The following is a 14,837-nucleotide window of genomic DNA, read 5'->3' as shown; positions in this document are numbered from 1 at the left end:
GATGAGGATAAACTTCTTTGGGCAATCAGGGCTTTGAAGTTCTATCTCAGAAGTGTTAGTCAGAAGTCCATTCGAGGTTCTCAAAGACACTCTTCATTTCCCCCAAAAAAGGGGGGGGGAGATGTGTCTGCGGCTTCTATTTCTCGGGGTTAGACCTCGACTAAGGAAAGTTAATCTTATCCTATCTAAGGATTCATTCCTTTTTAGGATCTGACCGCATGAATTAAGAGCTCTGTCTGTTTTGTGGGCATATATTAATCACACCCCACTTTTTGACGTGCTCTAAGCTGTTTACTGAAGGAATCCGACCACCTTGTCATCTTTTTATCTTCGTTTTCTGAAGTGCCAACATACAATTTGTATACGTTTGGGCTTGTTGTGGTTTCACTAACGGTAGTGTCTTCTTTACGACATAGACATATTACTCTGTCCGAGAAGTCATAATTAATACCGTTTTAACGAAGATTACTTGATATCATTAGCTGATAACCCTGTTTATGGGTTCTACTGTGTTGGGAAAATATATACGAACCTTCCCACCGCAGCTGCAAAATCAGCATACGATAACAGGTCAGTATTTATGACATTAAAACAAATTTTTTAAATAAAATTCATTTTAATTATTAAATACTTACCTGTTATCGGTAAGTCCCACCTCCCACCCCGCTATTCGATTAATATTTTTGTATATATATTGAAAGAATATTGAGGGTTGGTTACCGATTTTTGGCTAGGTTGCATTGCACTATGTTTAACCTGGCCTGTATTACGGTATTGAGGTGGCGGATTCCCAGTTAAAATTCCGGATGAGTTATTTCCCCTTGGAAAGTATAAGCATACGATAACAGGTAAGTATTTAATAATTAAAATGAATTTTATTTAAAAAATTTGTTTTAGGCACATGCATTAAACCCCATTTACTCAGATCACGTCTCATATTTGTTTCCCAGATTGTTTCCGAACGTGAACATCCTCACAGAGCTGAAGCAAGCCTCCAACATGCGGTTCATGCACTTCCGGGCACATGATGAGTACTCCCAAAAAATATCAGACCTGGAGAGGGTAGGTTGCCATGTCAAAGTGGATTATCAACAAGTGATTATATCTGTTTTTTGTCACGTTTGCAGCTGTTCTTTTTAACTCTTTTTGTAAAACCAGTGTAAATTATTTATTATCATATCAAGGTGATTTTTATTTTTGAGTTGATCATTTTAACATCTGTCTGCAAAAACTGGGCTAAATGCATGTGCAGTTTGCACAGGCTTATCTGAGTCAACACTTCACCTAGAAAAGATTTTCTTTAAGTAAAGACTATCTTTAACATAAAAATTTAGTTAAAATGGAAAGTGTTCACAAGCTTATCAAGGGCGACATTTTCTGCTTGTTTTTTTGTTAGCTAATCTGACCGGTCTTTGTCCGTCGTATGTCCGTCCGTCTGTCCGTAAACATTTGCTCGTAAACACTCTAGAGGCCACATTTCTTGTCCCATCTTCATGAAACTTGGTCAGAAGCTTTATCCCAATGATATCTCGACCGAGTTCGTAACTGGGTTGTGCCGGGTCAAAAACTAGGTAAAAAAAAAGAAAAACCTTGTAAACACTGTAGAAGTCACATTTTATGTTCAATCTTCATGTAACTTTGTCAAAATGTTTGTCTTAATGATATCTTGATTGAGTTCAAAAGTGGTTCCTGTGTGTTGAAAAACATGGCCACCAGTGGGCGGGGCAGTTTTCCTTATTTGGCTATAGAGAAACCTTGTTAACACTCTAGAAGTCACAATTTTTGCCCAATCATCATGAAAGTTGGTTAAAACATTGGTTTTATTCATTCTTGGACAAGTTCGAAAATGGTCCAGATCGGTGAAAAAACATGGCCACCAGGGGGCGGGGCAGTTTTCTCTATATGTAAAACATGGGAACACTAGAAGTCACATTTTTGGTCCAATGGTAATGAAATTTGGTCAGAACATGTGTATTTTGGATATGACAGTTGAGTTCGAAAATGGTTCGGATCGGTAAAAAAGCATGGCCGCTGTGGGGGGGGGGGGTCATTTTCCTTATATTTATATAGTAATAACAGCTATTGAACACTATTTAGTTTATCATGTCAAGGGAAGTAACTGCAAATGAAAAATTATGTTGAATTGACAGAGTTGTCTCCCTTTTTAAAATATTTGTTTTAAGCATAAGAAGATTAAGTGGAATTAATTATAAATGATAGTTTTACATTCTGGAAGATGCATGTAGCAAACTTTTGAATATGTTTTTTATTGTTTGATGATTCTGTACAATATGGCATTCTTTTGTCAAACAATTAAAGCAAGACTTTACAATTTTTATATGTGTTAATTTGTAATATATTGATAAATACATGTTACAATATCACAAAATAGGCAAGATATTGAAGATAAATTTCATAAAATGCAGCAAAGACAAATTAGCGCCCCGAGCTGATGGTGACGAAGATATTTCGTACATATTTTCCTACAATAACCGAAGAGTTCGTCTTTTTATCAGGATCGGAGGTAGTGTTGGGTGTCGAATGAATAGACATCAGGAATTTAAAAACAACCATTAAACTAAATTAAGATTCACATCGTACATGCATGATATACATTCCGGCGAATTCGACTGTGCAGACATTTTCGATTTCAGAATTAAATATCTCGCTTATTTCGCATTTTTCGACACGTTCTTCTTAAGTTTTATTTTAAATTATATTGAAGTGTATGACCTTGTTAACACTCTAGAGGTCTCATTATTTTCCGATCATCATGAAACTTGGTCTGAAGATTTGTTCCAATGATATCTTGGAACATGGCTGCTGGGAGGGGGGCAGTTTTCTCATTATGCCCCCCCCCCCCTTTCGAAGAAGAGGGGTTATAACCGTTATATTGTTTAGCTAATGTCGGTCCGTCAGTCCACCAGATGGTTTCCGGATGATAACTCAAGAGCGCTTATGCCAAGGATCATGAAACTTTATAGTTACATTGATCATGACTCGCAGATGACCCCTATTGGTTTTCAGGTCACTAGGTCAAAGGTCAAGGTCATGATGACCCGAAATAGTAAAATGGTTTCCGGATGATTACTCAAGAAAGCTTATGCCTAGGATCATGTCACTTCATAGATACATTGATCATGACTCGCAGATGACCCCTATTGATCTTCAGGTCACTAGGTCAAAGGTCAAGACCTTGGTGACCCGAAATAGTAAAATGGTTTCTAGATGATAACTCAAGAACGCTTATGCCTAGGATCATGAAACTTCATAGGTACATTGATCATGACTCGAAGTTGACCCATATTGATTATCAGGTCACTAGGTCAAAGGTCAAGGTCACAGTGCCAAAAACTTATTCACACAATGGCTGTCAAGATCATGGTGACTCGACTTAAAAAAATGGTTTCCGGATGATAACTCAAGAATGCTTATGCCTAGGGTCATGAAATTCATAGGTACATTGATGACTCGCAGATGAAATAGTGATGAAACTTGACCAGGATGTTTGTCTGGACAATATCTAGGTCAAGTTTGACATTTGGTAAATATTGAATGAACCGACTCCTCTCAGGTGAGCGAACTAGGGCCATCTTGGTCCTCTTATTTAAAGGAAGTCTCTTCTTAGCAGTGTTGACTGCACAGGCTAATCTGGAACAACAATTTACCCACATGCATTAAGCCCCCTTTTCCCAGAGTGAGGCTCATAATACCTATCCTTGTTTCCATAGAAACTGAAGTCAAGCATGACATCCAACCTGAGTCACATCTTCCGACTACCGTTCGCTGCCGGTCAGGTGTTCAGTGCCAGTATGCTGGACACGCTGCTATATCAGGTGAGCATATCTGTGAAAAATCTGAACATAAATGCCTTAAATGGCATTGATGTTGGAAACAGTGGACATATGCGCAGAAAACCACTGGAAAATATCAGGAATTTTAAACTTGAAAAATTCAGCACATTGGAAAGATTACACAATCAGAGGAAAAGGTGAATTTGAAAAGGCCTTGGAAAACAGGGAAATGAGTAAACACAATTTTTTGTAGGAAGAACAACATGGAATTTTTGAAGTTTGTGAAACTCTAGAAAACCACTGAGATTTGTTAAAACTTGTGATGATCAAGCAAACTTCAACTAAATTGACAATGGACAAAATATAGTAATATATTGGAATAAGTGAATTATTTACATTAGCAAATTCGTAAAAATTCGTAAATTTCCAGTACTTTCTCAAGTATGAATTCAACTTAAAATACTGATGAAGCAGCTGAAAACAAAACTGTGGTCATTCATTCAGATTGACTAACCCTATGTTGGTATTTTATATGGTTATTTGACAACAAATGTCAAACTAAAAAAAACACCTCCTAGTCTTAATGTTTTGAGATCAACAAATTTATTTTCTTTTTAATGTCAATGATTGATTTACAAATAATGTTTAGGAACGCCTTGTGTTGATGTGTGTTTTTATGCCCCCGTTAGGGTGGCATATAGCAGTTGAACTGTCCATCAGTCTGTCTGTATGTCCGTCCGTCCGAAAACTTTAACATTGGCCATAACTTTTGCAATGTTGAAGATAGAAACTTGATATTTGGCATGCATGTGTATCTCATGAAGCTGCACATTTTGAGTGGTGAAAGGTCAAGGTCATCCTTCAAGGTCAAAAGTCAAACAATACAATCCAAGGGAAGTAATAAGCCTTAAAAGGGAGATAATTTCTAAACCTGCCGAATGATATATTGAAATTTTATTTCAAAACGGCGCAATAGGGGCATTGTGTTTCTGACAAACACATCTCTTGTTTTTAATATTAAAACAAACTTGCCAAGATTTGATTATTTGAACATCTTGGCCTTGTTTGCTCAAAACTTTAACAACCTGTTTAAGCTAAACGTCAGTAGATTTTGGATCAAGTAATTTTAGTGATTTTTTTGTTAACCATTTAGTGTATGTGTTTATGGTCAACAAATTTGCATTCTCTAATAATTTTTACATGTTTGATGATGATTTGCTTTGAAAATTATATTTATTTGGATCTTTAGTTAAAAGATTGTTACCTTAATTGGCAGTTAAAAGTTTTGAGTAAAAGGGCACAGGAAAAGAAATAGAGGATATTTGTTGGATTTGGTGGGATATTGATTTGAATTCACGAGTCAGATCATAGAAAATAATATTTTCACAAGTGGTGATTATTTTTATATTTAAACTGGAAATATATATTAAAATAATGATGTCATTATGTATAAAACAATGTCATTTTAAAATAAAACAGTGAAAATTATAGATAATTTTCACAGTTACTTTTCACGGTTTGAAACAGTTTATGATCAGTTTTACTTCACTTATATTTCTCTTTAAATGGCCATTTAATAAATTTAAATGGAGAGCATTTAATAAATATTGATACACCTTTTGGAAAATTATGAAATATTATATTTAAGTGTCATCCTCCTGTATGTATTAAATATTTGTTCCAGACGTATGTGAAAGGTTACCTTATCACCTTTGTGAGACTGCTGCTTGGAATTGACGCAGAACACAACTCCGGGCATCTCTCAAGTGTAAGCACACATTGTTGTATACATGTAGTGTCTTTATTGCAATCTATTTATAGTAACTTTATTGCAGTCTATTTATAGTACTTTTTTGTTTGAATCTTTTTATAGTTTGTTTATTGCAAACTTGACCCTTTACCTCTTAGATACATATTTTTACGAATATGTAGTCCCTTTAAAGTTACATTTTATTAAAAACCTGTCTTACTGTATTACTGTAAGTGTTTAAGGCTTCATTTCCAACCATTCAATACTGATGAGCACTTAACAGCATAAAACCTGAACAGACTGCGAGTAACTCGCAGGCTGTTCTGGTTTTATGCTGTTTGCACATAGCCATTTTCACTTTGCTTCTTAGTGGGAAAGGGTTAAACAATCTGTAGGGAATAGTGGCTGGGTGTAAAACCAACATGTGTATGTACTCCTTTTCCCCTCAAAGGTCAGAAAGAAACCGTTCAACAAACAGTGTTTTACACAATACATCACAGTAAATATTCCCACTCAGAAGCAAAGTGAAAATGAGAAGTAAGGTCAATACAAGGAAAATGTTTATATGGCTTAAAAGACATGGCCCAGGATTAAACAAAAAAACACACATTTCTGTGTCATTTCTTTATTTGAGCCTCATTCTGGGAAAATAGGGTTAAATGCATGTGCATAGTATTATTGTACAGTCAGCACAGGCCAGTCTGTGATGCACTTGCCATCTAAATTGAATTCACACTTTAAAGGGACTTCCCTCAATAAAAAAATTCCATCAAAACGGAAAGTGTCCTCCTTGATTATTCTGTGTGGACTGCACAGGTAAATCTGGAATAGCGCTATACACTCATACATGAAACCCCATTTACAGAGTTAAGCTCTTTTTTGTATTCATGAGGTAAATAAGGGATGAAGCAGGCAGAGTGCTCAATTTATTGTCCTTTCCACCTACAGATCCGTATAAAGCGTACGACCCTGGCACGATACAAGACGTATGGGGAGCTCTACCACGCTCTCTGCTCCACTACCGGGGAGATCCCTATAGCCCTGTACCGCACTGACAACCAGTCCAATGTGACATCGACTCCTACACCCACCACTACAACCCCAGCGGTATGTTACTGTAGTGTAGACTTGTTCAATATTGGAAATTTTGATGATTTGCAAGTGTCATTTTTACTGCTTTTAAGCAAGTCAATTGTTAATGGTGTTTTTATGTATCCCAAAATTGTGCTACTTGTCATATTAAAGTAAAATGTATTTTATATAAGTAACTTATTATATGATTTAGCTAATATTGACAATTTTATATTTATACATCATACCATTGCCACAAAAAATGTTGTAAAAGAAAAGTTTGTTTATTTTTTACAAAAAAAATCCTACCTGGTTGGTAGATATTGAAAATTCCATTTAATGCTAAACATGGGATCCAATATGTAAAGTATAAATTATCTGATAAAATGGATGAACATTGTTTAAATAAGCAGTGAAAAAAACAACAAGAATTGCACCTTAGATGTTTTTCAAAATTGTCTCGTATGCCTTGTTATTTAACAAATGAGTCTTTATGACTAAACGGGGATTAATGAATGTGTTTTAAGTGTCTTCACAGATTAGCCTTTGCAGTCTTCACAGGCTAATCTGGGATGAAACTTTCCACCTTTTCTCTTATGCGAGATGCCTTGGTGTATGACACACGTGCCCATAAATGAGTCAGATTGTTAATCAAGTGTTTTAAAATTAAGGATGTAGGATGTTAATACCACAAAATCATTTCAGAACAACAACAACCCGTACGAATCTTTGACGCCTAACGGCAAGAAAGGTCACCGTGGCAAACACAACGACATTCTCAGCCGTAAGGCAAGCAGTCATGTGATCATACAGAAGAACTGGAACAACCAGAACCCGGAGCGCGAGGACATCACGGACCTGATACGCAACCGCATGAAGAGCCTTGACCTCTCTGTCAACGACTACTGTGAGTTAAACCTTGGGGTTAAATATATTTGAGCCGTGATCTGTGAGAAAGGGGGTTAAATGTATGAGTGTTAAGTGTCGTCCCAGTGATCTGTGAGAAAGGGGGTTAAATGCATGAGTGTTAAGTGTCGTCCCAGTGATCTGTGAGAAAGGGGGTTACATGCATGAGTGTTAAGTGTCGTCCCAGTGCAGCCCACTCAGGCATATCAGGGATGGCACTTTCCACTTTTATGATATTTTTTCTTAAAAAAGTCTCAAAGTGTTGCCCCTGATTAGCCTGTGCACAGACATTGAACCTCCTTTTCACAGAGCGCGGCCTATTTTGTTTCACAAACAAACATGGTATACATTTGCATAGCATATACAGTTAAAACTGAATCATGTTGTTTAAAAAAGGATTAGAAGAAAAGATCAAGGCAAGATCTTATAGGGTTTGTCTCTAATATGAAGTCATTGCAAGTTTGTGTTTTACATTTCTTTAGGTAGCAGGCATGTATTTGAACAATACAATATATCAAATATAGTTTAACAATTGACGTAAATGAACACTACATGTATCTAGTAGAAGGGAGTTGATTCCTCAAGGTTGATGAAATACATGTGAAGACATGTAGGACAAAAAAATACAAATCCATTCTGTTGGAAAATAATAAGACAAGGAAGTTGTTTGCCTTGAAAGACAGCAAGATATCAAAACGTTTACTACATGTAATGTATGTAATGAACTTCATCGAACATAAGTTTGTTTTTCTCCAAGTCAAGTCTTTAATCATCAAAAAATATAGTTTGTATGGTTGGAGAGGTAGATGGAGCAATTCTGCTGAAAAGAACTACTCTTTAGTGTGTAAATTGTTGACATTCTAAGAAATAATAAGAAATGTGAGTAGCCTTTGTTGAATTTCCCCTACTTTCTGTCACTTTGATTGGTACTGCAACTGGTAATTATCCCCACGCTTTTCCAATTATTATGTGGTTATCTCCACCGTCTGTCAGTTTGTGCGTCGATCTCCTCCTGCATAATTAGCACTAGAACCTTGAAACTTACACATATGGTACCTGTAAGCATATATGGACAGTGCACTATTTGGAATTTTGATCTGACCCCTGGGTCAAAAGTTATGGGGGTTAGGGTGGGGCCGGATCAGAGATTTTCACTCATTTTACTAACAAACATGTGGCGTGGGGATACGCGTCAGCCTTTGTCGCGCCATTTCTAGTTATATCTATATCCCTTCTGTTTATGTTTTCTTCTTTATGTCCTACTGTGATGCAAACAATCTGATGATTATTGGAAATGTTTGCATTGAGCACTTGGACATGTCTGTCAATGACTGCTCTTACAGGTGTTCTGGAATAGGAAGACCTTTCATGCTAAATATAAATATAAATGCTCCATTTCCAACCCTTAGATATTGAGGCACAGCAAAAAATGTATAACCTGATCTGCCTTCGAGTTACTCCCAGGTTGTCTGGTTTTATTCTGGTAGCATATAGCTATTTTCACTTTAGAAAAGGGTTAAGCCTTCTATCAGTGTGTGAACTTTTGGGAGAATTAGGCCAAAGCTGCCTTCATTACAGATGTTAAATATAGGTTACATTAACCAATCAGAATGCAACAGTTATTCACTTCATTGCACTTTGAGATAATATGGCATTACTCATTTAAAGGAAGTCTCATTTATATGAAAATAGCTCAAAGGTGGAAAGTGTTGTACCTGATCTGTGTGTGCGTACAGCAGAGACTAAACTGGGATAATGCCTTCCCGCAGGCTCATTTGGTTTGATCAATGCAGTTTGCACAGGCCGATATGGGACATACTTAATCTGGGATGAAACCAAGAGTTGATGTTCCAAGAGTGTGGCTCATTAACCCTTTGCATGCTGGGAAATATGTCGTCTGCTAAAATGTCATCTGCTGAATTTGTAAAATAAGCATTTTCTTCATTTTTTTCAAAGAATACTATGACAATAGCAAACAGTTTGGATCCAGATGAGACGCCACATTCTGTGATGTCTCATCTGGATCCAAACTGTTTGCAAAGGCCTTTAAAATTTGATTCCGCACTGAAAGGGTTAAGTGTGATCATTGGTCTGAAATACGAAGAAAATTAACAATTTTCGTAACCCTTTCCCTCTCAAAAGCAAACTGACTGGCTTTTGCAAATAGCATAAAACCAGAACAGCCTATGAGTAAATCGCAGTCATCGCAGTCTGTTCAGGTTTTATGCTATTTGCTGCTCATCAGTGTATAAGGGTTGGAAAATGAAGCCTTTAAAACTTGAATCTAGTAAGAATGGTCTTTAATTGAATTAAACTTTTTAAGGGGCCAACATTAGTATCTAAGTGATAACGGGTTAAGGAACATGATTAATACAAGCCTTTGGTTTATTCCTCAACAGGTGATGCGGAGTACAAGAAGAACGACATCTGCTACATGATCCTCAACCCGTCACCGAAGAGAAAGTTAAGAGCTGGGGACCTTGTGTAAGTGGTGTGGCTTTTTTTGAATGCAGCTGTAATTTAATGTGAATTTTTGGATACAAACGATTGGCATTCTGTAAAAAAAGGGGTTTAATTCTTGTGTGTAAAGCGTCGTCCCAGATTAGCCTGTGCAAATCAGGGACGACCCTTTCTGCCTAAACTTGATTTTTGCTGAGATGAAACTTTCTTTAAACAAAAATATCATAAGAGCAGAAAGTGTTGTCCCTGATTAGCCTGTGCGGACTTCACAGGCTATACTGGGACGACACTTTATGCAAATGCATTTAACCCCATTTTCACAGAGCAAGGCTTCAATGAAAACTGTTGTTTGTTGTACAGTAAACATTTACTCATCAATAATCAAATACATGTGTATCCACCATTCCCCCTCAGGTATGTGATCCAGCCGAGCTCCATGTTTGCCATCCCCAGTCGTCTCAACCGCACAAAGCAGAAACGTGCAAATATGCAGCGCTCTGGCTCTGACACAGATCTCAACAAGCCCAAGAACAAGGACAGCGCCTTCTCAAGGGACAGAACTCACTCACTGTCGTCACAGGAACGTAGCACAAGGAGTAGATTTACTGTGGGCTCTGTGGAAATTTAGTAGAGTGACTACCCTTGTGAGTTCTGTAGAAAAGAGTGACTTCCCTTTTGATATATGTGGAAAAGAGTGACATCCTTTGAGTGTTCCTGAGTAGAGTGACTTTCTTTGATTGTTCTGTGGAAAAGACCAACTTCCCTTGATTTTTGCAGAATAATGTGACTTCCCTTGAATATTCTGTGGCATAGAGTGACTTCCCTTGAATATTATGATGCATAGAGTGACTTTCCCTGAATATTCTGTGGAATAGAGTGACTTCCCTGGATTTTTGCAGAATAATGTGACTTGCCTTGAATATTATGTGGCAAACCCCTCGAATATTCTGTGGAAAAGAGTGACTTTCCTTATTTTTTGCAGAATAACATGACTTCCTTTGAATATTATGGCATAGAGTGACTTTCCTCAAATAATCTGTGGAATAGAGTAGACTTTCCTTGAATAATTTGTGGAATAGAGAGACTTCCCTTAAGTAATTTGTAGAAAAGGCTGACTTCCCTTGCAAGGTTTTCATTGCAGAATAGGGACATTCTTTGCAGGGCATTGGCTTGGGTAAATTTTCTCATAGTTTTTGTGACTGTTTTTGAAAATTGTAGTTATGTAATTCCAACAATGTTAGTACATTGTATATACAAGTTGAAGGTCAGGTGTAATTTCTAAGTGTAATACACTTAGGGAATACATTTGCGTTTAAGTTTCATTTGAAAAAGAACAAAAACATCAGCAGACCTTGAATCATGTTCTTTATTTCTGAAATGACTTTTATGATGTTCTTTGAAGTTTAAACAAACATTAAACACATTTTAATAGCAATATTTCTGAGGTCATTTTCCTTGATTTATAACTTCCAGTTTTCCAACTTAAATGAAAGTTGTGACATTTGTTTCTCAGGGGACTTTACTCAGAGAGCTATGGGGAACAGATTTACTGAGGTTTCTGTAGGGTGAATTCACTTGAATAAGTCTTATTGGCAATTATAAGTAGAAAATTAAACTTTTCTGAGAGACATTTTAATAAATGTACATGTTAAGTGTGTTTCCAATGTAAGTGTGATTTTGTACATAGCACAATGTCCTATGCAAAATGCTAAGATGAATTAGTTTGAAGAATGAACATACTATTTTGTTACATTTTTTATTTTATGTAAAAACAAATATGTAAAAGGAGTTGTTTTTATAATGCTACTGCTGATATAATTGTAGTTTGTCACTGTCTGGTGAAGATGCTGTACAGCTAGGTTGTTGTTGTTTTGTTTCAAATTATCTCATTTGGTTATACTGCTGCTTTTATAATGGCACTGTACAGATTTTCATTTCATATATAAATTGTTATGCCCCCCTTTGAAGAAAAGGGGGTTTATTGTTTTGCTTGATGTTGGTCGGTCTGTCGGCAGACCAGTTCGTTTCCGATCAATAACTTGTGAACGGATTGACCAATCGGCTTGATACTTCTCATGTGCATTGGACTTTGCCAGTAGAAGACCCCTATTGAAATTGGGGTCATAAGGTCAAGTTCACTATCACACTAGTGAAAATTGTTTCCTATCAATTACTTGTGAACGGAGGAGTATTATTGGCATAATACTTCCCATGTACATTGGCGTTGGACAGTAGATGGCTCCTATCAATTTTGGGGTCACTAGGTCAAAGGTCAAAGTCACTGTCACAATAAGTGTAAAAATCATTTCCGATTGGTAACTTCACATGTGCTTTGGACAGTGTTGGTATGTGGGTCTGCCTACATAACCTACAGATAAAGTGAAATTCACTTCTGTCCGTTCATTTTTGGCAAAGTTGGACTTTCTTTTAAATAGCTGCTGTGTGTCCTCAAAATGCAGTAGGGGGCATTGTGTTTCACAAACGCAGGTCTTGTTTGTATATATATGTATATGAGCCTAATTCTGTGAAAATGGGGCTTAATGCATGTGCCGTTAGCCTCATCTCAGATTAGCCTGTTAAGTCCACTTTACACACATACATTAAGCCACGTTTTACCAGAGCAAGGCTTGTTTTTATTAACACTCTAGTAGTTGTTGTTGTTGTTCAGCACCCTCAATAACACTCTAGTAGTTGTTGTTGTTGTTCAGCACCCTAGATAACACTCTAGTAGTTGTTGTTGTTGTTCAGCACCCTAGATAACACTCAAGTAGTTGTTGTTGTTCAGCACCCTAGATAACACTAGTTGTTGTTGTTGTTATTAGCACCCTCGATAACACTCTGGTTGTTGTTGTGTTTTTTTTCACTAGTTTTACTAATGTTAGTGCATCATTTGTGGCATTAAACAAAATAATTAAGATATGTGTTTAAGTCTGTAATAAGTAAAAACTAGGCATTGTTTTTTTCAAATTTGTTCATAAATGCATACAAGATAACACTGCATTTCAAGACATTCTGGAAAGAATTATACTGGTTTGATTTTTAATGCAATTATGTTATTTCAAAAAGTGATAATAGTTAACATTACTATCATTTGTTGTATTCAAAACCATTTAATTGTTTTTGGGGACCAGTGTATTCATGTTGCTCATTTTAAATGCTTTACATTCCGTTTATACCCCCACTTTTTTGGGGGGGGGGGTATAGAATCACTCTGGTACGTACATTCTTTAGTTCGTCACACTTTTCATTTGTCAAAACTTTTTCGTGTTGCACTAAACTAAAACAATGAAATTATGCATGCAAATGTTTTTAACTTGCCTGTCACGAAGTGACATGGTGAGCTTATGTGACCGTGTGATGTCCGGCGTCCGTTGTGTGTGCGTGCGTCCGTCCATCAACAATTTGTTTGTGTAGACAGTAGAGGTCACAGTTTTCATCCAATCTTTATGAAATTTGGTCAGAATGTTAATCTTGATGAAATCTGGGTTGGGATTGTATTTGGGTAATCTAGGATCAAAAACTAGGTCACCAGGTCAAAAACTAGGTCACATAATAGGTCAAATAATAGAAAAACCTTGTGTAGACAATAGAGGTCGCAGTTTTCATCCAATCTTTATAAATTTGGTCAGAATGTTTATCTTGATGAAATCTGGGTTGGAATTGTATTTGGGTCATCTGGGGTCAAAAACTAGGTCACTAGGTCAAATAATTGAAAAATCATCATCAATTTGTTTGTGTAGACAGTAGAGGTCACAAGTTTCATCTTATGTTTATGAAATTTGGTCTGAATGTTTATCTTGATGAAATCTGGGTTGGGATTGTATTTGGGTCATCTGGGGTCAAAAACTAGGTCAAATAATAGAAAAACCCTGTGTAGACAATAGAGGTTTCAGTTTTCATCCAATCTTTATGAAATTTGGTCAGAATGTTTATCTTGATTAAATCTGGGTTGGGATTGTATTTGGGTCATCTGGGGTCAAAAACTAGGTCACTAGGTCAAATATTAGAAAAACATTGTGTAGACAATGGAGGTCGCAGTTTTCATCCAATCTTTATGAAATTTGGTCAGAAAGTTTATCTTGATGAAATCTGGGTTGGGATTGTATTTGGGTCATCTGGGGTAAAAAACTAGGTCACTAGGTCAAATAATAGAAAAACCGTCAACAATTTGTTTGTGTAGACAGTAGAGGTCACAGTTTTCATCCAATCTTTATGAAATTTGGTCAGAATGTTTATCTTGTGAAATCTGGGTTTGGATTGTATTTGGGTCATCTGGGGTCAAAAACTAGGTCACTATGTGAAATAAAAGAAAAACCTTGTATAGACAATAGAAGTTGCAGTTTTCATCCAATCTTTATGAAATTTGGTCAGAATGTTTATCTTGATAAAATCTGGGTTGGGAATGTATTTGGGTCATCTTGGGTCAAAAACTAGGTCACTAGGTCAAATAATAGAAAAACCTTGTGTAGACAATAGAGGTCACAGTTTTCATCCAACCTTCATGAAATTAGGTCAGAATGTTCGTCTTGATGAAATCTGTGTTGGGATTGTATTTGGATCACCTGGGGTCAAAAACTAGGTCAATAGGTCAAATATTAGAAAAACCTTGTGTAGACAATAGAGGTCACTGGTTTTTACCCAATCTTTATGAAATTTGGTCAGAATGTTTATCTTGATAAAAACTGGGTTGGGATTGTATTTGGTTAGTCAGGTGAGCGATTCAGGGCCATCATGGCCCTCTTGTTGTTGAGATGTTTTTACATAACTGGAGGTTTGGCCCCCTTTCAGAGAAAAAAGCTTTTGTTAACTCATTTCGCCTGTTACAATAAAAAAACAAATCGCTACTTTAGGGCTGA

The 14,837-nt window shown here is 36.5% G+C and overlaps 1 protein-coding gene across 1 annotated transcript in view; it reads left to right on the top strand.

Moving 5' to 3' along the window:
- LOC127857036 (potassium channel subfamily T member 1-like) overlaps window positions 1-10,612 on the top strand; it is a 43,638-nt gene extending 33,026 nt beyond the window's left edge. Inside the window, exons 10-16 of the mRNA XM_052393313.1 lie at window positions 951-1,062; window positions 3,732-3,836; window positions 5,479-5,562; window positions 6,493-6,651; window positions 7,321-7,522; window positions 9,921-10,005; window positions 10,396-10,612. Of these exons, the coding sequence (XP_052249273.1) occupies window positions 951-1,062; window positions 3,732-3,836; window positions 5,479-5,562; window positions 6,493-6,651; window positions 7,321-7,522; window positions 9,921-10,005; window positions 10,396-10,609 (961 nt within the window). The 3' untranslated portion in view covers window positions 10,610-10,612. The remainder of the gene's footprint in view (window positions 1-950; window positions 1,063-3,731; window positions 3,837-5,478; window positions 5,563-6,492; window positions 6,652-7,320; window positions 7,523-9,920; window positions 10,006-10,395) is intronic.
- The last annotated feature ends 4,225 nt before the right edge of the window (window positions 10,613-14,837 follow it).

Source organism: Dreissena polymorpha, chromosome 14 (assembly GCF_020536995.1).
Source record: "Dreissena polymorpha isolate Duluth1 chromosome 14, UMN_Dpol_1.0, whole genome shotgun sequence".
Classification (NCBI taxonomy): Eukaryota; Metazoa; Mollusca; class Bivalvia; order Myida; family Dreissenidae; genus Dreissena; species Dreissena polymorpha.
Note: the sequence above shows the minus strand (reverse complement) of the source record. Positions and strands in the feature narration are given on the sequence as shown.